The sequence below is a fragment of the Pseudonaja textilis genome, chromosome 2 (assembly GCF_049901715.1).
Source record: "Pseudonaja textilis isolate UNSWEBS1 chromosome 2, rPseTex1.2, whole genome shotgun sequence".
Taxonomy (NCBI): domain Eukaryota; kingdom Metazoa; phylum Chordata; class Lepidosauria; order Squamata; family Elapidae; genus Pseudonaja; species Pseudonaja textilis.
In genome coordinates, this window is record NC_141991.1 from 6,774,253 (window position 1) to 6,795,916 (window position 21,664).

General features: G+C 38.0%; 2 protein-coding genes across 2 annotated transcripts in view; both read right to left on the reverse strand.

Moving 5' to 3' along the window:
* Positions 1-1,553: 1,553 nt before the first annotated feature.
* The window catches only part of LOC148126628 (vomeronasal type-2 receptor 26-like), a 67,091-nt gene continuing 46,980 nt past the window's right edge, over positions 1,554-21,664 (reverse strand). The window contains exon 5 of the mRNA XM_087928134.1: positions 1,554-2,721. Within this exon, the coding sequence (XP_087784260.1) occupies positions 1,811-2,721 (911 nt within the window). The 3' untranslated portion in view covers positions 1,554-1,810. The remainder of the gene's footprint in view (positions 2,722-21,664) is intronic.
* LOC148126629 (vomeronasal type-2 receptor 26-like) lies at positions 17,341-20,258 on the reverse strand. The gene is made up of 3 exons (XM_087928336.1): positions 19,759-20,258; positions 18,841-19,126; positions 17,341-18,159 (listed from the first exon to the last, which is right to left on the reverse strand). The coding sequence occupies exons 1-3, from the start codon at positions 19,968-19,970 to the stop codon at positions 17,344-17,346; spliced, it is 1,314 nt and encodes a 437-aa protein (XP_087784462.1). The 5' UTR covers positions 19,971-20,258; the 3' UTR covers positions 17,341-17,343.

Below are 21,664 nucleotides of genomic sequence, written 5' to 3' on the forward strand. Positions count from 1 at the left end.
CAAGGGAAAAAGCTAGAATCAGTATTAAGGCCTTACAAGATGCAAAAAGTAGAGGTGGGCTAGCGCTTCCAAACTGGGAATTATATTATTGGGCAGCTAACTTACTATGGTTAAAAGACTGGGTCAATTTACGGAATAAAAGAACTCTAGCCTTGGAAGGGCACGACCTTCAGAGAGGATGGCACGCATTTCTATGGGATGTGGGGAAAACTAAACAGGCGTACTTTCATAGACATCTTATTAGAGATTCACTATTAACTAATTGGAAAAAATATGTAAAAACATTATTTAAAAAATTCCGATTTGGCTTTCAACAATGGAGGCAATGGTTCATCCCAATAATTTGGATATAACAAAACGACTAAATATAAAGATTTATTAGATCCTTTAGGAAAATTAAGAACTCGACAGGACTTACAGGAACAGGGATTTAAAATTGATCAGTGGTTATATATATAGAAACCATAGTAGATACAAACAAGATATCAAAGAGTTTGGAATCTATAGCAAATTACAACACTTAGATAAAATCTTATTAGGATCAAAAATAAAAGAATATCTCTAAATTTTATAAATATCTATTGGAGGTAGAATTAGAGCAAGAGATAGTGAAAGGGAACATGATAATGTGGAGTAGGAATATTGGAAGAAGCATTACATTAACAGAATGGGAAAAAGATCTGGAATAGAATCAGTAAGATTACGAAATCTGCGGCGTACAAAGAAAATATGTATAAAATGTTATATAGATGGCACTTACCCCCTTCGAGGTTAGCGAAAATGAACCCAAACTCTAGTCCAAAATGTTGGAAATGTAAAAACATAGAGGGAACCTACTTTCATATGTGGTGGACCTGTAAAGAAGCCCAGAAATACTGGCAAAAATTAGAAAATGGCTGGAGGAGATAACCAAAGATCAAATTGAATATAAACCAGAGTTCTTCCTACTAGGATTTCTGATAAACATTTTCCTAAAAAGACGAAATATATAATAATTCATATTCTAACTGCGGCCAGATTAGCATTTGCTCAGTGCTGGAAATCATCCCGTTTACCTACAGATCAATTGGTCATTCAGAAAATATGTGACTGCGCAGAAATGGACAATTTAACCATAGCTCTTAAAAATAAAGAGTCTTCAGCATTTGATAATAATTGGAATGCATGGTATAATTGGTTATATCAGAGATAAACTGTTCAATGAGCATAAATAAGCATAAATATCCATAAATAGCGATAAGATGTGTATATTTAAAGTAAGAGAAGAATTGGAGAATTGGATCTTGTAGACTGTCAAAAAGAATATTTGTCTGGTTTTAACGTATTTTCTTTTTCTTCCGTTTCTTTTTTTTTTTGTTTTTTTCTCTCTCGTTTATACTCCTTTTTCTCCTTTTTCGGTGCATAAGACCGAGCGTTTTTTTCTTCCTCTCTCTTTCTCTTCTTTCTTTCTTCTTTTTCTCTCTCTGTTTCTTATGTAATGTTGTTATGTTATTTTTTTAATTGTAAATTCAATAAAATTTATATGCAAAAAAAAAAAAAAAAATTCCCATTGTACAAGTGTCAAGTTATAAAAAGCAGGATGTGGCATCTTAGGCCTCAGTTGACTAAGGGCATAAGACAGATATGCTGCCTTGAGAATTCAAAAAAGCTTAGTAGACATTTTAGAATTTTAATATTGGGTTATTATCTTCCAAACACCCTTTAATTATTTCAAGCAAAATCGTTGGGTCCTCTTATGTTTGGAGAGGAGCTTGGATCATCTTCTTAGTGTGGAATGATGCAAACTATTGAGACTTAAAATTCCTCTATCTCAACTTTCTATATTTCTTCTGGTTGTAAGTTGCTCCTTTGTATTCAGGTCTGGTCTCAGGATAATAATGTAGGACTTGGGGAAGAAGATGCAGCCCAGGAGCCCAGCACTGGAGGATAAGATGGAGAAGACCTGCACAGTCACCATATATTTCCCTTTAGTGCTCAGGTAGGTGGGGACAAATGTCACCCACACACTGCAGAAGACCAGCATGCTGAAGGTGATCAGCTTGGCTTCGTTGAAGGCCCCAGGCAGATTCCTGGCCAGGAAAGCCATTGTGAAGCAGATGCCAGCCAGGAAGCCCATGTAGCTGAGGGTGATGTAGAACATGAAAACAGCCCCTTCATTGCATTGCAGGATGATCTCTCCAGGCTTGGAGTGGAAGTCGGAGTCAGGGAATGGGGGAGAAACTCCCAGCCAGATGGAGCAGATGATAATTTGGATAATAGAACAAGAAAGGATAATGGAATTGGCCAAGCTCTTCCCCAACCATTTCTTCACTTGGTTTCCTGGTTTTGTTGCTAGGAAAGCCAGAACCACTGTGAGTGTTTTGGCCAAAAGAGAAGAAATGGCAACTGAGAAGACAATGCTGAACACTGCTTGTCGAAGAAGGCAGGTGGCTTTCCTTTGTTGACCAATGAAGAGTAAAGGAGACAAGAAGCAAAGCAGAAGGGAAACCAGGAGGATGTAAGAGAGGTCCCGGTTGTTGGCTTTGACAATGGGAGTTTCTCGGTATTTAATGAATATGATTAAAATAAGGGCTGTGGTTAAGAACAAGAATAGGGCAAAAGACACAAGGATGATGCCAAGATTTTCTTCATAAGACAGGAAGTTTATTATTTTGGGGATACATTGGACTCGTTCCTCATTTGGATATTGATCATATGGACACTTGGTGCATTTTTCTGTATCTGAGAATACCAAAAGGTTTATTTTTTTTTAAACAAACTCTCCATTCACATTTTAAGAAGAAGCTTCTTGGGACAACAGCTGGCACCAGAAACATTTTTCAAAATGCATGTTTTAATATCTTATCAGAATACAGTTAATAAGAATACCATTTTCTAATATATGATTATATTGCTAAGGTCTATGTAATTTGAGGAAATCTTACGAACCGAAAGATTTCATGTTTAATGTGCAAGACCTCCATAGGAGCGTACATGGTTAGAGCTTAAGTATGAATCAATTAATCTTTCTAGATAAATTTCCCGAATCCTGCAGGATGACAACTCTTAATATACTGGAATCAGAAGATATCTATCTTAGGAAGATAGCAGAGAAATCTATCCTGCAAATAATCTGGAATGGCTCATAGAAGCATTAGTATTATGGATGAAATGAGGGCTTCCCATAATTTAATTCAGTACCAAATTGTGGATCAGTGATACCTTCCCACTGGTCCCATAAATGAATATATTGCAATAATCCTTCCAATAATTATCCTAATATAATTTCTCAAGTGAAGTCTTTAGTCTGACCTAAATGTAGTACATAAAATTATTGGCTAAAATGTCCTCCCTGTCAATGACTACTTCAGCTTCAATCATAACAACACATGAGCACATAATAGATACAAACTCAAGGTTAATCGCACCAAACTTGATTGCAGGAAATATGACTTCAGCAACAGAGTGGTCAATGCCTGGAATGCACTTCCTGACTCTGTGATTTCTTCCCCAAACCCCAAAAACTTTAACCTTAGACAGTCTACTATTGATCTCACCCATTTCCTAAGAGGTCAGTAAGGGGTGTGCATAAGCACACCAATGTGCCTACTGTCCCTGTCCTATTGTTTCCTTTTTATTCATATTCATTTCATGTAATCATAATCATGTTCTAATTATATCTGTAATCTAATACATGCTTGACATATTATTATTATTGTTGTTGTTGTTGTTGTTGTTGTTGTTGTTGTTATTAATGTTATAGTTATGGCTATGGCTATGGCTTTGGCTATGGCTATGGCGATGGCGATGATGATGATGTCAAAATATACAAAGAAACTATAACTGGCTGACAAACCACAGTGTGTAGTACTTCATATTCCAATATTTGAGGGGCTGCCACAAAGAAGAGGAGTCAACCTATTTTTCAAAGCATCCAAAGGCAAGACAAGACTCAAGGAAAGAAATAACCTAGAACTAAGAAGAAATTTCCTAAGAGTGAGAACAATTAACCAGTGGAATGGCTTGCCTTCAGAAGTTGTGGGTACTCCATCACTGGAGACCTTTAATAGGAGACTGGGCAACCATTTTTCTGGAATGGTATAGGGTTTCCTCTTTGAACAGGGGGTTGGACTGGAAGACTTCCAAGATCACTTCCAACTCTGTTGTTCTGCTCTGTTCAGCAGATAAATACAAATTTTAAAACTGGCAGTAGTAAAGCTTGCCCAATCTGTCAAACCCTACTATCTCTAACTAGCTCCCCTTTCAAGTTCTTTCTGCTATCTCTCCCCTTAGATAATAAATTGAGCAGGTAGAAGATAAACAAGAAAACAGTTGAGCTTCAATCAAGCTCTATTTTTTAACCTGTACTTTTATGAAACTGCTGCAGAAGAATCCAGTTCCACAAAGCCTGCCTTTTTCTTTGAGGTGACCCACCTTCTTGAGTGGAGATGGTCCCCTCTGGACAAGGAATACAGTTGTAGCAGCAAACTGGCTCCCCTTCTCGCTTCTGCTTGACAAATCCAGGATGGCAGTTTTCCACACACTGGGACCGAGGCAGAGACTAAGCAGAAAAACCAAAGAAAATATGTTAGCGCTTACCGTCCATGGAAAATAAAGGTTAAAATGAATATTAACCAAAGACACTCTGGTCTTTAATTAGATAAGTCTGAACTCTCTAATAATTAGTTTCAAATAGTTGCCGGAGATACAATTACAGATATTTGATTTAGTTCATTCCTTTTGATTTTGGACTATTTCATTGAGAAATTTGTTAAATGAGTTTTGCCCCATTTTACAACTTTTCTCACCACATTTGTTAAGTTTTTCAATGCCGTTGTAACTTTGAATGGTCACTAAATGAACTGTTGTAAGTCAAAGATTACCTGCATCAGATTGTATAGGATGCACAAAAGCCATGATCTGTGTCCCCAAAATTTGTCACCCAGCATCCTATGATCGACAGTGCAGAATAAGCTTTTAAATAATATGTCATGCCCCTGTCGGAAGCTGAGTCAAAGGAGGAAGCTGAACAGCTGACAGGGAGTGGGAATGTGGCTCCATTGTCTGTGGAAGAAACTGGGGAGGGGCAAAGTCCAGCTGGGCAGAGCAGAGCAGAGCAGAGGTAGAGCAAGGGAGATGAAATTCAGAGGAAGACCCAGGCCCACCCGCTCTTCAACCTAGGGCACACAGGGAGGAAGGGAGAAGAGAGCAACATGGGTTTCGTGGCTTACGGGGGAGGAAAGGGCCCTGATTCCCTTCATAAGCTGCAGCTGGGAACACAGTGTATTAAAAAGGGAAGCTTATGATTTATTGCAAAATAAACTAGGTAAACTATAATTATCTCATTAAAATATGAATTAACAAAATTATAGATAAATGATTTTTTTAGTGATGATATTAGGTTATACAATTATTGATTGATAATATGAGCTATTATGTAATATAATTATATTAGTGACTAGGAAATGGATGCACACACAAAAAGTGGTAAACCAACCGATGCACTGTTTGTAAATTTATGAAGAAGGATGATATTTTTATGTTTTATGTGGTATGTCTATGTTGTTTTGTTGTTAAAATAATTTTTTTTAAAAAAAGGGAAGCTGTACGCAGCAAGCTGTTGGGAGCAAATGTGCATTTATCTTGTATCGCCATGGTTTATCTGTGTTCCTGGTGTTTTCCCAGCTGTGAGTTTTGCCATGTTTTCAAGTCTGACATTCCTTCTCCTGCCCTGTCTAATTAATTACTTCAGTTTCGTTTGTTTGGATTTTAAGTTACTTTTTGTGTGTACCTTGTTTTGGACTGAATTTTTGGATCAGAGGTAACCTGGTGGCAAAGTTGGAGATAATAAAGGGACTATTATTGCTCATTTGATTGTGTTGCCTTTGTGCCATGCCCCAGGTCATCACACAGTATTCCATATTTTGGCATGGAAAGGACACCTGCTTTTCAACCAGTCTAAAAAAAAACCCTGTGAGATTTCTACTCTCTACATTCAATTCCCAAATTCAAGTGAAGGTCAGCCATCTTGTTGATTAGGCTAAGCCAACTTGAAATGGGTGCTCAGGCTTTGGATAGATAGAGAATGGATACCAATATTTCTCTCACCTGGTTGCGAAGCTTTAGCAACAACAGAGTATCTTTATTGACTGTAAATCTCTCCCTTTCAAAACTTCCCAGTTGCTCATCAACAGGATCCAACCAGGGAATAAAAACCCATTTTATGACATTCAGATCTGCTGTTACATCTCCATTTTGGTCTAAGTACAATTTCCGATGGGAAATATTGCAAAATTCATTCTTCTCCAGAAAAGGATGGAACTAGAAAAGAAACATCCAAGAATTTTAAAAGCAGAAACCTTGGTTTCTTATCCCAGGTAGTCTTTTCACTTTTGAAACTTTCATCTAGCATTGTCAAAGTGGTAAATATAATGAGTTGGGAGAACAAGTGTTACCACTTTCTTCAAAAGAGAAAAAGGCTCAGATAAATTGGTCAATCATATATTGATAAAAAACCTATGCATTGTCAAAATATAATTGTCCAAATTTGCCTATTAAAGGGAAGATTTTAGAACACATCAGAAATAAATTGAACAAAGAAGCAAACAGCAAGATTATTCCTAAATGCTGTGGGGGTTGGAGGAACAACATGGAGTTCTCAAGAAAAAAGTTGCCAGGCTAATCTTCTCCCAAATAGATCAGATCAGAACCACAAGAGCTAATTCTGGAGGCGTGTTCTGTTCAGGTGGGGGCTTGGTTGTGCTCAGGTTAGTCTTAGTTGCTGGGGGATTTGAGTTGGTGAGCTGCGATCTTGCTGTTTGGCTTCGAGTTCGTGGTCGTGCTGCATCTTCATAGTGGGTGTCGGTTTGCTTCATGTATGGCTCAGAGGGGTTTGAAGCATACATGAAGCCAAACAGCAAGATCACAGCTCACCAACTCAAATCCCCCAGCAACTAAGACTAACCTGAGCACAACCAAGCCCCCACCTGAACAGAACACGCCTCCAGCCAATCAGAACACGGCCAACCCCCCAACCAATCAGAACACAGCCAAACCCCCTACCAATGAGCACCCCCCCACCCAATCAGAACACAGCCAAGCCCCCACCCAATCAAGTCACACCCCCACTAGCAGTTAAAAGGAAGAAGCAGCTGCAATCTCACATCACTCTGAGAAGCACAGAGCCGAAGACAGAAGCCTGAAGATGATGAATGAGACTTCATCGAAACGTTGCCTAGATACTTCGAATCTTACGTGGGAGAAAACCCGAACAACCAAAGATCCACATACAAATACCCGCGAGAACCTCAGAAAACAAATATATATATATGTGTGTGTGTGTGTGTGTGTGTATGTGTATATATATTAAACTTTATTGATTACAAAACCAAAATATCAAACAAACACAACACACAGAAGAAGAAAGAAAAGAAATTAAAAAAAGAAAATGATTAAAAAACTAACAATTCTACTATTGACAGTCTATGGTTCCTTGTTTGTTATCAATATTGGTGATACATTTACAAATACATCTTATTGAGAATATATAATTATGATTTACATTTTATGTTATTTACTAATATATTTTCTATTTTTGTTCTATCCAATCATACCAGCATTCCCAGCTTCTATAATATTCTGATGTTTCTTTTTCCTTAAGTGCTAAGGTTAACTTGTCCATCTCTGCACAGGCTGTTATCTTCTGTATAACCATCTCCTCTGTTGGAATTTCTGTTTGTTTCCAACACTGTGCAAAGGTTATTCTGGCTGCAGTAAGAATATGCAGTATTATATATTTAACATTTTTAGGAATTTGTCTATTAAATATCCCCAATAGGAAGAATTCTGTTTTTTGCTCCGTCGTTATTTCCTCTAACCATTTTTTTATTCTATGCCAGTATCTTTGGGCTTCAGTGCAGGACCATCACATATGAAAAAATGTTCCCTGTTTCTTTTTACATTTCCAGCAATTCGGATTCATGTTAGGAGACATTGTCGTGATTCTCAAGGGTGGGAGATGCCATCTATAAAACATTTTATAGGCATTTTCTTTATATGCTGCTGATCTTGTAATTTTATTATTCCTTGTCCAAATCTTTTCCCATTATAATAATGTAATGTTACGTCCTATGTTTCTGCTCCAAGCTATCATGTTGCCTTTGACTACTTCCTCTTCTAATTCCGTCTCTAGTAAATAATTATAAAATTTAGTTATATATTTTTTAATCTGGACCTAATACAATTTTATCTATTTGTTGTGCCTTAGTATAAATTCCAATTTTTTTCTTGTCCTGGCTATATCTATTTTGAATTTGCAAGTAAGCCTTGTAGCCCTTGTTCTTGGAGATCTTGCCATGATTTTAAAGTTCCTTGTGCATCAAGAAGGTCTTTGTATTTTATCATTTTATTAAGATCTAGATTGTTTGGATGTATCATTGCCTCCATCATTGAGATCCAAATTGGGATTTTTAAATAATTTTTAAAAATTTTTGTTCCAATTAGCAAATAAGGAATCTCTAATTATAAGTCTGTGGAAATACTTCTGCTTTATTTTCCCAATGTCCCATAAAAATGCATGCCATCCCCTCTGTAAATCATGGCCTTCTAAAAATAAGATTCTTTTATTCGACAGATTTACCCACTCTTTCAACCAGAGTAAGGAGGCTGCACTATAATATAATTCCCAATTTGGGAGTGCCATACCTCCCCTGCTCTTCATATCTTGCATTGCCTTTAGGTTTATCTTCGGGTTTTTCCCTTGCCAGATAAATTTGGTGATTATCTTGTTAAGTTCCATGAAGTAATTTTTATTTATTTTTATTGGTATTGTTTGGAATAAGTAAATAAATTTGGGCCGAATATTCATTTTTATAGTGGCAATCCTCCCTAATAAGGAAATTTGCAATTTAACCCATATCTCTAAATCTTTTTTAACTTGCTGTAATAATTTATTATAATTATTTTCCATTAGAGTTTTGCATTGAGCCATCAACCAAATTCCTTGGTATTTAACTTTTTTTACTATTATCCTTTCCAATTTTAGTTTTTGTTTTTCTGTTAAATTTTTAGTTATTAATTTCATTTTTTCCCTATTAATTTTAAGTCCTGCAACTTCCCCAAATTGATCTAACTCTTTCAGTAATTCTTGACCTGTTTCAATTGGTTCCTCTATGAAAAATACCATATCATCTGCAAATGACTGGAGTTTATATTCTTTTTTAATTCTTAGTCCTTTTATTCCTGGGTTCTGTCTAATTCGTGTAAGCAATGTTTCCAAAGATAATATGAAGAGCAGGGGGATAATGGACATCCCTGCCTGACTCCTTTCTCTATTTTTATTGAGCACGTGCGCTCTCCATTAATTATAATATTCACCTTTTGTGAATCATAAATTGTAGTCACGATGTTTTCAAACTTAGTGCCTAGATTTATATTGTAAATTTGTTGAATTAGGAATTGCCAATTTAAATTGTCAAAGGCCTTCTGTGCATCCAAGAATACAAGGGCTATTTGTTTTTCTGGGTGGGCTTCGTAGTATTCCAAAACATTTAATACTATCCTTAAATTATTCCTGATTTGTCTATTAGGAAGAAATCTGTTTTGATCTTTATGTATATATTCATTCAATATTTTTTTCAATCTATTTGCTATAATTGTAGTAAATATTTTATAATCAGTATTTAACAGGAAAATTGCTCTTTAGTTTTGTATATGTCGTGAATCTGAATCTTCTTTCGGAATCAACGATATCAATGTCTCCTTCCATGAATCCGGCATTCTTGCTACTAGTCGGACCTCATTATATACTTCCACCATGAGAGGTCTTATTTGTTCTCCTATTTTTTAATAAAGTTCCCCTGGTATCCCATCGGGTCCTGGGGTTTTATTGTTATTTTGGTTTTCTATTGCTGCTTTTAACTCAGGCCACGTAATATCTCTAATAAACATTTTCTTCATCTCCTCCTTAATTATTTTATCTTTAGTAATACCCAAATAGTTTCTTATCATATCCTCATTTACCTCCTTCTTTTTATAAAGATCTTCAAAAAATTTACATGCAATTTCTTTTTTCTGTTCTATCCCTTGTTGGGCATCCCTGTTCTCATCTATGAATTGGTAGATCAATCTTTTTTGTTTTTCTTTTTTAAGTTTATAGGCCAACCACCTTCCTGGTTTATTGGCCTGTTCAAAAAGTTTCTGTCTGGATGGATTTAACTTTGAGACCATTCTTTCTTGTTTGATTAAATTTAATTTATGTTTAGTTATTATCATCTGTTTTTTCAATTTGCAATCTTTTGGGGTGTTTTGTTCTAATTTATTTTGTTGGGCATATTTTTTTTTATTTCTTTTAGCAGTGTATGATATCGTTATGCCTCTTATTACTGCCTTCATTGTATCCCAAATATTCTGTTTTATAGTTGCCTCATTATTATTTTCTTTTAAAAAATAGTCTAATTCCTTGTCATGTTTATTCATAAATTCTTTCTCTTTAATTAACTGTGTATTTAAGGTCCACCTTTTCCCTGGTTTCTTTCTGCCTTTCCACACTATCTGGATCGGGTAATGATCTGCCCATTCGTTTGGTAAGATTTCAATTTCTTTTAATTCATTTACTAATTCACCATTCATCCACACCATATCAATTCGTGTCCATGATTGGTGAGGGTTGGAGTAAAATGTAAATTACTTTTTCTCAAGGTTTAATTTCCTCCACATGTCTATCAAATTTAGTTCAATCATCATTTCTTCACATGTTTTTGGTAGTTCTCTTTTTTTCTCCCCCCCCCGCCGCACTACTATGATCTTTCTGGTGGTCCACAATAGCATTGAAATCTCCCAAGATACAAATATTCCTTTTAGCTAATTCCACTAATTTCTTGTGTAATTGTTTCAAAAATTCCTTTTGGTTATTGTTAGGGGCATAGATTACCACTAGTAGAATTAGAATTGATTTAATCCAAATTTGTAACATCAGAATTCTTCCATTGGGGTCTATCCAAATTGGCTCTGCTTTCATATCGTCTTTCACATATACTGCTATCCCTTTCTTTTTCCTAAAATCTGCTGGCGACATATACAAATTCCCTAGCTTGGGGCATTCTAAATATTTTTCTTCTTCCTTCCTCATATGAGTTTCCTGTAAACATATTATATCTGCATTTTGTTTAATTAATTTGGTTAATATTATTTTCCTTTTTATCCTAGAGTTTAGGCCATTTATGTTAATTGATAGTATTTTTTTTCTTCCTCCATCACCTAATTGACTCTTGCTCTTTGTCTTGTAGTTACTCCTCTCTCTCTTTGTGGCTGATTGTGCATCTTCAGTTCTTCTCTCTCTTAATGTTGTTTATTTTTTAAATTCCTACAATTCCCATCTTTATTTTTTTGGTCGTCTTGGTCGTCTTGCGAATTCATTTCTAACTCATCTCTACTACTCGATTCTTCATGGCCTATCAATCGTTCATAGAAATCTTGGGCTTTTTCCACGGAATCTACTTTAATTTTTCTTTCTTCCCAAGTGATTAGCATTCCCTCTGGGATTAGCCATCTAAATATGATAACTTTTTGGTTTAATTGGTTCACCAAGAATTTATAATCTTGCCTCTGCTCTCTCACTCTTCTTGGGATTTCTCTCCCTTTGTATGTAATTGTTTCTTCTCTAGAAGTTTTATATATAATATTTCGAACTTTCCTTCTGGCAAATCTCACATGGACCTCTTTTGGATGTTTATGTCGTCTTGCATAATTTGTGCTCACTCTGTATACTTCGTCTAGCTCTTTCAGAATATTGTCCTTATCTTTTTCCAATAGGTCTGCTAATATTCCTGCCATCACTTGTTCTAAGTCCTCTTCTTTAGATTCCATTATATTTTGGAATCTTAGATATGCTGCGGCCTTATCCATTTCCAAATATACCAAGGAGTTGTCCATTTCTTTACTCACATTTTTTAATTGCTGACCAACCATTTCCAGCTTCTTTTCTGTTTTTTCCATTCTTTTCTCAACCTCCTTTATTGTTGATTCATTCCTTTCTAGTGCTTGCTGTATTGTTTCAATTTTTTGACCCAGCTTTAGAATGTCTAGTTTCATTTCTGCCTTTAAGTTTCCCATCTCTTCTTTTAGTTCATTTGTGTCAGCTCTTGATTTGATATGATTTTTTACCACTATTTCCTGAAGCTTCAGCATGGACTCTTGTAAAGTAAAAAGGGTCAATTGAATATTGGCATTTGTGTTGATAGGTGGTTTTTCTCCAGATAAAGTTTCTTCAATTGTCTTTTGTGCCGTCACTGAGGTTGATGGCATTGAAGTTGTTTGTATTGAAGAAGTCTTCTTTCCAGTTTTAAGTGTATTAGTGACGGAAGTCATTTCTTGTAAAATTTATTTTTGCTTTTGTATTTAATATAATATGTTGTACCAAATTAACATTCACTATTAAGAAATATCAACTATAAATAGCCACTACGCTAAATAATATGATATGTTACAGGATTAACCTCTCTTATCAGTATATATATATATTTTCCAGAACACTTTTACAGCTAATTTCTAAATCAAATATCTGGATTTGTAATTCTTAATAATATATCAAATTCCTCTATTTAAATTTAAATAATATTAACCTGTATATCTATAAATACTATAGAATCCCAAATCTCAAAATAGTGTTGTAAAATAATATTTCAAATATTTACAAATCTAAATATAGATATATCAACCTTACTATACAATAATTAATTAGTTAATCTATAATAATCACAATTAATTATTTAATTCAATCTACTCAATGCCTATAATCAAATATCTATATCTAAATAATTAATTAATTATCACCTCCCCTTTTTATGTGTGTTTTTACCAAATATAAACTACAATATTGCTAATGTATCAATTAAATATATATAAATTACATTTACCACATTCAAAAATCAGTTAAGTTGCGGTCAAGAAATAATTGTTGCAATCTGCAAATTTAAATGCTTAAACTGTCTTATTATAATTGTTCAGTTCTTCAGGATTCCTTCACCGAGCGCACCAGAAGTACACAGTTGCTGAGTAGTGTCTCTGATTTCACTATTTCACCACACATTCCACTGTAGTCGTTTCTCCTTTCATTGTAAAGTTTAACAAGTCAATTTTTAGATTCAAATAGTCTCTTTCTTTAATAAATCGTCTCCACTGACTACAGCTCCAGTCCAATAATCCAAAAGGAGACTAGTAAATTATTCAATTTCATTTGTGGAATATTTAAAGTTGTAGTTTAATTCCTTACTTCAAGTCTCCCCACATCTCAAGTTCATCCTTCCAATTTCCCCCAAAGTCCACAATTCAAATCCTTCAAAGTTCACTTAAATCAGGCTTGTCCAACCTGCGGCCCACGGGCCTCATGCGGCCCAGGTTGCCTCGTAATGCGGCCCAGTGCCCACCCCAACCATCGTGCCACAGCCAGCGAGAAGGAGGAGGAGAGGCAGGCGCGAGGCGGGGTGAGGCGGGGTGAAGCGAAGCGAGCGCCAGGCCAAGCAGCAAGAGAAAAGGCAGGCGCCATCAGAGTGCCACCTCCTGCTATTGCCGCCGCCGGCACCACCACCGCTTCTGCCCCTGCCACCACTGCTGCTTCTGCCCCCACCGCTGCTGCTGCCCCCGCCACCGCCGCTTCTTCTCCCGGTGCCACCCCCGCCGCTTCTGCCCCCGCCACCGCCGCTTCTGCCCCGCCGCCACCCCTGCCGCTTCTGCCCTGCCACTGCTGCTGTTTCTGCCCCCACCGCTGCTGCTGCCCCCGCCGCCGCCGCTTCTTCTCCTGCCGCCACCCTCGCCGCTTCTGCCCCGCCGCCACCGCTTCTTCTCCGCCGCCACCGCTTCTTCTCCCGCCGCCACCCCCGCTTCTGCCGCCATCGCTTCTGCCCCTGCCACCGCTGCTGCTTCTGCCCCGCCGCCGCTGCCCCACGGTGGGGAAGAAGCGATGTGGAATGGTGGCGGGCAGGAAGAGAAGCAGCGGTGGAGAAGCAGCAGCGGTGGCAGGGGAAGAAGCGCGGCGGCGGCGGGGCAGAAGCAGCAGCGGTGCCAGGGGCAGAAGCGGTTGCGGGGCAGAAGCGGTGGCGGGGGCAGCGGGGGCAGAAGCAGCAGCGGTGGCGGGGCAGAAGCGGCGGGGGCAGCGGCAGCACGGGCAGAAGCAGCAGCGGTGGTGGGGGAAGAAGCAGGTGGTGGGGGCAGAAGCAGCAGCGCGGGCAGCGGCGGCGGCGGGGCAGAAGCAGCGGTGGGGAAGGCTTCTGCCCCGCTGCTGCTGCTGCTGCTTCTGCCTTCCAGTCCTGCCTCATCCAGCCGGGCTATTTGCAGGAGGAGAGGTAGGCATGAGGCAGGCGAGCTTTCTCCCCCCCTCCCGCCCCTGCAAAATGTGGCCGGAAAATAAACTGTGATAGAAAAACTGTGATAAAAAAAACGTGATAAAAAATAAATAATTTTTAATAAATAACTAATAATAAATAATAAAAACATCTCACTAACTTTATTTCCAAATAAATTTAATATGTTAACTATGTTTTCTATGGTTTTTTGGGATGATCGGGTATCGTTACTGTTATTTTATTTTATGTGCGACCCAAACCAAATTTTCATCTTCTAATGTGGCCCAGGGAAGGTGAAAGGTTGGACACCCCTGACTTAAATTAAAGTATTGTTCTTTCTTCTTCTTTTTCTCTCCCCCAATTATCATCAGTCTCTCAGATCCCTCCGATTCTCTTATCTTCTCTGTCCAATTGCTTGTGTCTTTACCCTCTTCTGTCTCATGAGCCCTTTCACTTTCACTGCTGCTCGTATCTGCTTTGGCCGCTGTTTTCGGGCTTCTCTCCGACTAAGATACTCCAATATTCAATGCTCAATCAGGATCGCAAATTCTTTCACTCGCACTCTTCATTCACCACAGTCTGTCACTCACTCGCTTCCTCTTGTATGCAATGATCAAGGCTTTAGGACCGCCATTGCTGACGGTCTCTTGTTATCGGTCTCCACAGGGTTTCTCTACGTCGCAATGAGAATCGCCTTTTCCACACCACAACTTGAGTCTCCCCACACTGGCACACTTCTCTACAAGATGCGTGCATCCCTAAGGGTCACTCTAACAGCAAGAGGAGATAGCATGAAACCCAAAGCGAGCTTCAGCACCTCCGTTCGCCCATATCTTGTCACCGGAAGTCTCCCATTGTAAAGAATATATTAAGAGACTCTTACAAGTCTTATAGTACAAATCTCCTATCAACATATTTGTATTTTTTTTTCATACTATTTCTTAAAGGTTTTCCAAAATGATCTATATATAGTATTCAGTTTTGTTTGGGTATTTTCCCACGTCATTATAATTGTGCTTTTAAAGTTGTAGCAACGTTTCGGCAGAATCTCATCTGCCATCATCAGGCTTCTGTATTGTGTTCATCTGTGAGTCAGACTTTCACAGCCGTTTCTGTTTTAAATTTGGGGCTAGCCTACTGCTGTACCAGAATATTTTTTTCTTCATCCTGATTGGTTGGGAGTCTTGGCCTGTGTTTATTGGTCTTGGAGTTTGCTGTGTTCTGCTTGATTGGTGTTTCTAATATCTTCTCTCTGTTTTGTGGCTTTTTTTGTCTTGATTGGCTGGCAACATTGTGTTCATGTATTGGAGGCTTTTAGTGCAGCTTGGCTCTGAGTAAATGGATGGCTATCATTTATTAGGAAGCTAGGTTTCATCTGGGTGCCTGGCTGGGGTGTGTTTGAGATGGAGGTATCAGGGGGGATCTGTTTGTGCCCAGGTGTTTGCCTGGCTTGTGGTGTGGAGAATTTTGTTTGTGAGTGCAGGCTTCCAAATAATTGACAGTATGGTGGAATCATCTCTTCTATTCTATTCCACCAGAGAGGTGGGAACTTCTCTTAAGCTATCAACCACTTCCAGTGTGACACATCCTCATGAGAACTGCAAACCATTTGGCAAAACCATGACCTCAGGCCATTAAGACGTGTCTGAGGGGTGGATGCTGATCTCACCTCAGTGGGATGGATGTTCCAAAGAGCAGGAACTATGTCAGAAAATAATCTTTTCCTGAACCCCACCAGCCAAAATTCCAGACTGATGGGCCCCACAGAATGCCTCTTCTGATGGCATGGTTGAGCTGGGCCAATCTTATTGGGGTGAGATACTTCTTCAGACAGCCTGAACCATGCTATGCAGGGCTTTAAAGGTGATAACTAACACCTTGAATTTCCCCCAGAAGCAAACCAGTAGCCAGTGCAGCTTGCAGAGTGGTGATGTAACTAGTGCAGAGGTGGGTATTCTGGAGAACTGGTAGCAGAAATTTTGAGTGGCTTGGAGAACTGGTAAATACCACCTCTGACTGGAGATTTTACAGTATCCTTCCCCTGCCATGCCCACCAAGTCACGCCTACAGAACCGGTGGTAAAAAAAAATGAATCCCACCACTGAATTAGGGTCATACTAGGGACACCAAGAACTTCCTGCTCAACTGCCTTCTGCACCAGTTGTAGCATCTGGATGCTCTTTAAGAGTAGCCCCATGTAGAGTGCATTGCAATAGCCCAAGCAAGAGATGACTGGGGCTTGAGTGACTCGGGCTTGAGTGACTGAGCACAGGGACTCTTGATCCAGAAAAATGCAACTGGCACACAACACAAAATTGTGCAAAGTAAATCAGAGCTGTGACTGCCACCTGCTCTTTGAATAGGAGTTTGAAAATTCAGGAGAACCCTAAAGTTGTAGACCATATCTTTCAGGGGTAGGGCAACCCCCTTCTAGAACTAAAGTTCATAAAATCATATGTTACAATGTCTTACCAGTTAATGAATATTTCAGCTTTAACCACAACAATATAAAAGCACACAACAGATAACAAACTCAATGTTAACCGCTCCAAACTCAATTGCAGGAAGTATGATTTCAGCAACAGAGTGGTCAATGCCTGGAATGCACTATCTGACTCTGTTGTTACATCCTCTAACCCCCACTCCTTTACCCTCAAACTAACCTCTATTGACCTCATCCCATTCCTAAGAGGTCTGTAAGGGGTGTGTATAAGCACACAATCGTGCCTACCATCCCTGCCCTATTTTCCCCAATTATTAGTTCCTATTTCTTCTATTTAAACTTATGTTTATTCTTATTTCTATGTGTTGTAAGCTTTTGACAAAATAAATAAATAAATAAGATGCTAAATTCCAGATCTTGAAGATCCATGCAGTAGAAGCCATTTGGTCTTGCTAAAGTTCAGCCAAAACATCTTGTCCCCCATCCGCACAATATTACTCCCTGTATAATTAAATTAGCCAAACTGTTAGCCTTTTGTAGCACAAGAAGATTGAGAAGGTTCCTCTATCTCTCTTAGGAGTTTCATCGATCCTGGTAGGGACTCCCTACCTGCCATGGCTGCAACCTTGGAGTCCCCGAACTCTCTTCACCCTTCTTGCTTCTCCTCCTGGATCTGGAAGAATAGGCAGCTTTCAAAGCATAAGCCAAAGTTTTAATAACACTGTGCAAATGAAGATGAAAAGGGATCCATATCTCCCTCCATTCCTCTTCAGCCTCCAGCGGGGCTCTCTGGGTGCATCTTTTCCGACCTTTGGCAGAAGAAATGTGTTTTGAAAAAGAACAGTGGAAATACAGCTCTTTCAATTGCACATAAAGTTTGGTTTCAAAAGGATCTTTTTTCAGCCTTGTTTTTTCCTGAAAAGCAAAGCTCCAAATACTATGGACGTATTTGTAAAGGCTCTCTCGTCCCACTACCAAATGTTCAATGCTTTCTAATATCCAGACTTTCCCTTCAACACGTCCTGGAACACCTTCAAATGTTAACTGCAAAGTATGGATTCTGTCCCAGACATTAACCGTTTCTATGTAGTTCACAAAGACGTTGACTTGTCTCCACTTAGAGATGGCATCCCGGAGGGGTGTTGTATGTCCAGTCACTGAGAATCGTTGTGATATAACCACACAAATTCCATTCCTGACCAGCATAGGAGTAAAAATCCTCATGAAATTCTCTCCCTCCTCTGTGTCTGAAGTAAAGAGCCCAATCAAGGTCCATCTGAAATGGAGGAGCAGTTGGACAATTCCTGGATACTGAATCCCTTTTTGGGGAAGAATCCGGTGGAAAAAAGGGAAATCAGTTTTATCATTCAGAGCCTCTGAAACAATTTCATCACTGATCTGAAAAAGATGTTACAAAATATACAGTACAGAACATTAACTAGATCGTATATAAAAATAAAACAAAAAAATATGTTAAAAAGAATAAGAATAAAGAATGCAAATTATACTTCAGATACACTCCACCTGTTTACCACAATAAGAGCCATATGTGCACATCTCAACTAAACTTTATTGTCCAAATAAATTCTCTATTTCTTTAATTTTGACAACACATGACATATATACAACCCTCTCTAAGTGGTTTACAGAGCCAGATTATTGCCCCCAACAATTTGGTTCCTCATTTTACCCACCTCAGAAGGATGGAAGGCTGTCAACCTTGAGCCTGGTGAGATTCGAAGTGCCAAATATATTTATTTATTTATTTACTTATTTATTTAATGTATTTGTTGAAAGCTTACAATATAACAGAAACAAAAATAAACATAAGTTTAAATACAAGAAATAGGAACTGATAATTGGAGACAATAGGACAGGGATGGTAGGCATGATTGTGAGCTTATGCACACCCCTTATGCAGGCATCTGGCTGCAGCAGAAGTAGCTTGCAGAATTGCACTCTAATCACTGCACCACAGAGGCTCTTGTGTGTGTGTGTGTGTGTGTGTGTGTGTTGGATTTATCATTCATTTACCATAGTTCCACTCACTTTGCCAGACACAGAAACAACCAAACCAACCTGTGGGACTTTGTAGGTGCTTACTAATGTTGACATCTGAATGGAGGTTTCTCTCTTAGCTCCATCAACAAGAGCCAAAAGGTTCTCCTTCCTTCCACAGCTGTAGTTGGGGACATTGGCTTCTCCAGTAGAGAGAATGTCCAGCAAAGCATCTGAAGTAGCAAGGGTGCTGACATAGTTGTCATGGATGTTGTAGCCAAGGGTGAGATTTCCAAGAAACTGGGGAGTCTTATTGACCATTTGAATGGCAAAAATCAAGATTAGTTGTTTAAAATAATTTGTCTTACTGTAAAAAAAATTTCATGTTATGACCATCATCATCCATAAAAACAACATAATGATTTTTTTCAATTTAATCAACTTTGCCTCCACAAGCCTACTGTGTCTTAAGCCAATACAGAACCAAAGTCCAAGGCAAATGATAGCAGGTAATTTTTTATGAGCATTGAGAAGATGGGCTGGAGATAGTCTTCCACCACAGTTAAGAATAACAAATACACCATTATTTGTAGAAGTCCTAATTTTCATCTGCCCTGTAATTTGTATTCAAAATTCAATCATTAAAGTATAACCATATAAGCCTAACTATAGAAACACCATTATAAAAAGAAGAGAATATTCCATAAGTGACCCAGAAAAGCAACTGTGAAAAGAAGTCATCCCTCTAAGGATCAGGCACTGAATATCAACGACTTTAATTATGGAAATGTGTTGGGCAGAGGCATCTACAACCCTTTCAATCACTGCTTGAAACCAAACTCTGTATCCAAGTGATGAACATAGTATTGGACAGGAATGGATAAACAATTTAGACTTGTTTCAGGTTTTATTTGCCGCATGGTTGGATCTGAGTCAAAAGAGGAAAGCAAATGAACTGCAAATGGTAGGAATGCAACTCCATCACACTGAGTAACTTACGAGCGAGACTCAGTAGATGGAGCCATGTTGAAAGGCAACGTTCTAGGTGATGGTGTTGTTTCAGTGGTGACTATACCAATGAAATGGTCTCCTGGCTTGTAATAGTTCCATGGTTTCTTTCCGTCCTGATTCTCAAAATTAAGTGGGCATTTCATTCTAAGCTTCATAGAAACTGCCTGAGACACCAGCAGCATCAGAAGCAGAATATCCATAATTTATAGGACTGAATCAATCCCCTTCCTATTTCTAAACAAGAACAAGAAGAAGTGGGACAATTCATCGCACTCTGGCTTTCCTGATTCTGCAGAGACAAACCAACCTTCACCTGGAAATGAGAGAAAGGTACATTCAAGAGCACAATAACTGCCTGTCCCAAAATTGTGGCATTTATCCTTTTCTGATGCAAGATCCCTTTCTTGTTGTTTCAGCCTGATGTTAACATCAAAGGCAGTCACTGTGGCAGAAGATGTCTCAAAAGAGCATGTTGGTGATCATCACAGCGAGAAACAACTTTTCCTCTGGGAATCCTGAAGATCTTCTCAGACTCCAAGTGCAGAATAGCAAGTAAGTGAAAAGTCACAAATACACCCCTGGAGTTGTTGCGGTCCTTTCTGTCTGGACATGTCCAGAAAGGGATGTTGGAGGAAAATAATTCAACATCTAGGTAATTGACTTTTGCTGCCCTTCATTATGGTGACCGTGCCCAGAGATTGCTGTGGGAGCTCACCCAGAGCAAATACAATTCTCGCTGCAGTTAAAACATTAATAATCAGATATGTTATTTCTTTACTATAACCTTCAGATAAAATCCCCAATAAAAATATCTCTGGTTTTAAGTCTATATGATGTTTTATCATTTTTTCCAACCATGTGTGTATTTTAGTCCAATATCTTTTAGCTTCTGCACATGTCCACCACATATGATCCAGGTATGATCCAGGTATCTGATGACATTTCCAACATTTTGCCAATTTGTCCTTAAACATCTTTGGTATTCTTTCCAGGGGGTAAATGCCACCTGTAAAACATCTTATACAAATTCTCTTTATAAGCTGTTGACATTGTTAATGTATAGTTTCTAGTCCATAATTTCTGCCATTTTTCCAAATCTATTCCATATCCAAAATTTTTCCCCCAGGCAATAATCATTTCTTTAACTTGTTCTTCTAATTTTACTCCTAATATTTTATTTATTTTTATTTTATATATTTATTTATTTTGTCAAAAGCTTACAAGACAATAAAATAAGAATAAATATAAGTTTAAATATAAGAAATAGGAACTAATAATAAATAACCATAATTTTTTTTAAATCATCCTCTATTCAGTACCTGTTAAATTTTTTATCTAATTCAGTCAATTCTTTGTAAAACCCATCTATCTTACTATCTTTTTCATATCTAGAATGTATTTGCATATATGAATACCAATTCATCTTTATCCCTTGTTCATCTAGTTCTTGCTTTGTTTTGAGTTCACCCTTTTCATTTAAAATTTCAGTATATCCAACAATATGTTTCATTTTAAATACATTTGCATATGCAAATGCCTCTATTATTGATAACCAGAAGGGTATTTTCAAATAATATTGTTCCCTTATGTTCTCCCATGTTGATAGTAAAGCATCTTGAATATAATGTCTCTGAAAATATCCATGAGCTTTACTTTCCTTATACCATAAAAATGCATGCCACCCTAATTGCAGATCATGACCTTCCAATATTAACAATCTGGTATTTCTCAAAACAATCCATTCTTTCATCTACATCAATATTACTGCCTGATGATATAATTCCCAATTGGGTAATCCAAACCTCCTTTCATTCTAGTGTCCTGTAGTAGTTTTAGTTTGATTCCTGTCTTCTTTCCCTGCCATATATATTTCAACATCATTTTATTTAAATCC

Excerpts from the sequence above, each read along its gene's own strand:
- LOC148126629 (XM_087928336.1), bottom strand. The coding sequence starts at position 19,970 with ATGGATATTCTGCTTCTGATGCTGCTGGTGTCTCAGGCAGTTTCTATG. Across the intron at positions 19,127-19,758 it reads CCATCTACTGAGTCTCGCTC|TAAGACAAATTATTTTAAAC; the intron begins GTAAGTTACTCA and ends TTTTTTTTACAG. Across the intron at positions 18,160-18,840 it reads GCACCTACAAAGTCCCACAG|ATCAGTGATGAAATTGTTTC; the intron begins GTTGGTTTGGTT and ends CATCTTTTTCAG.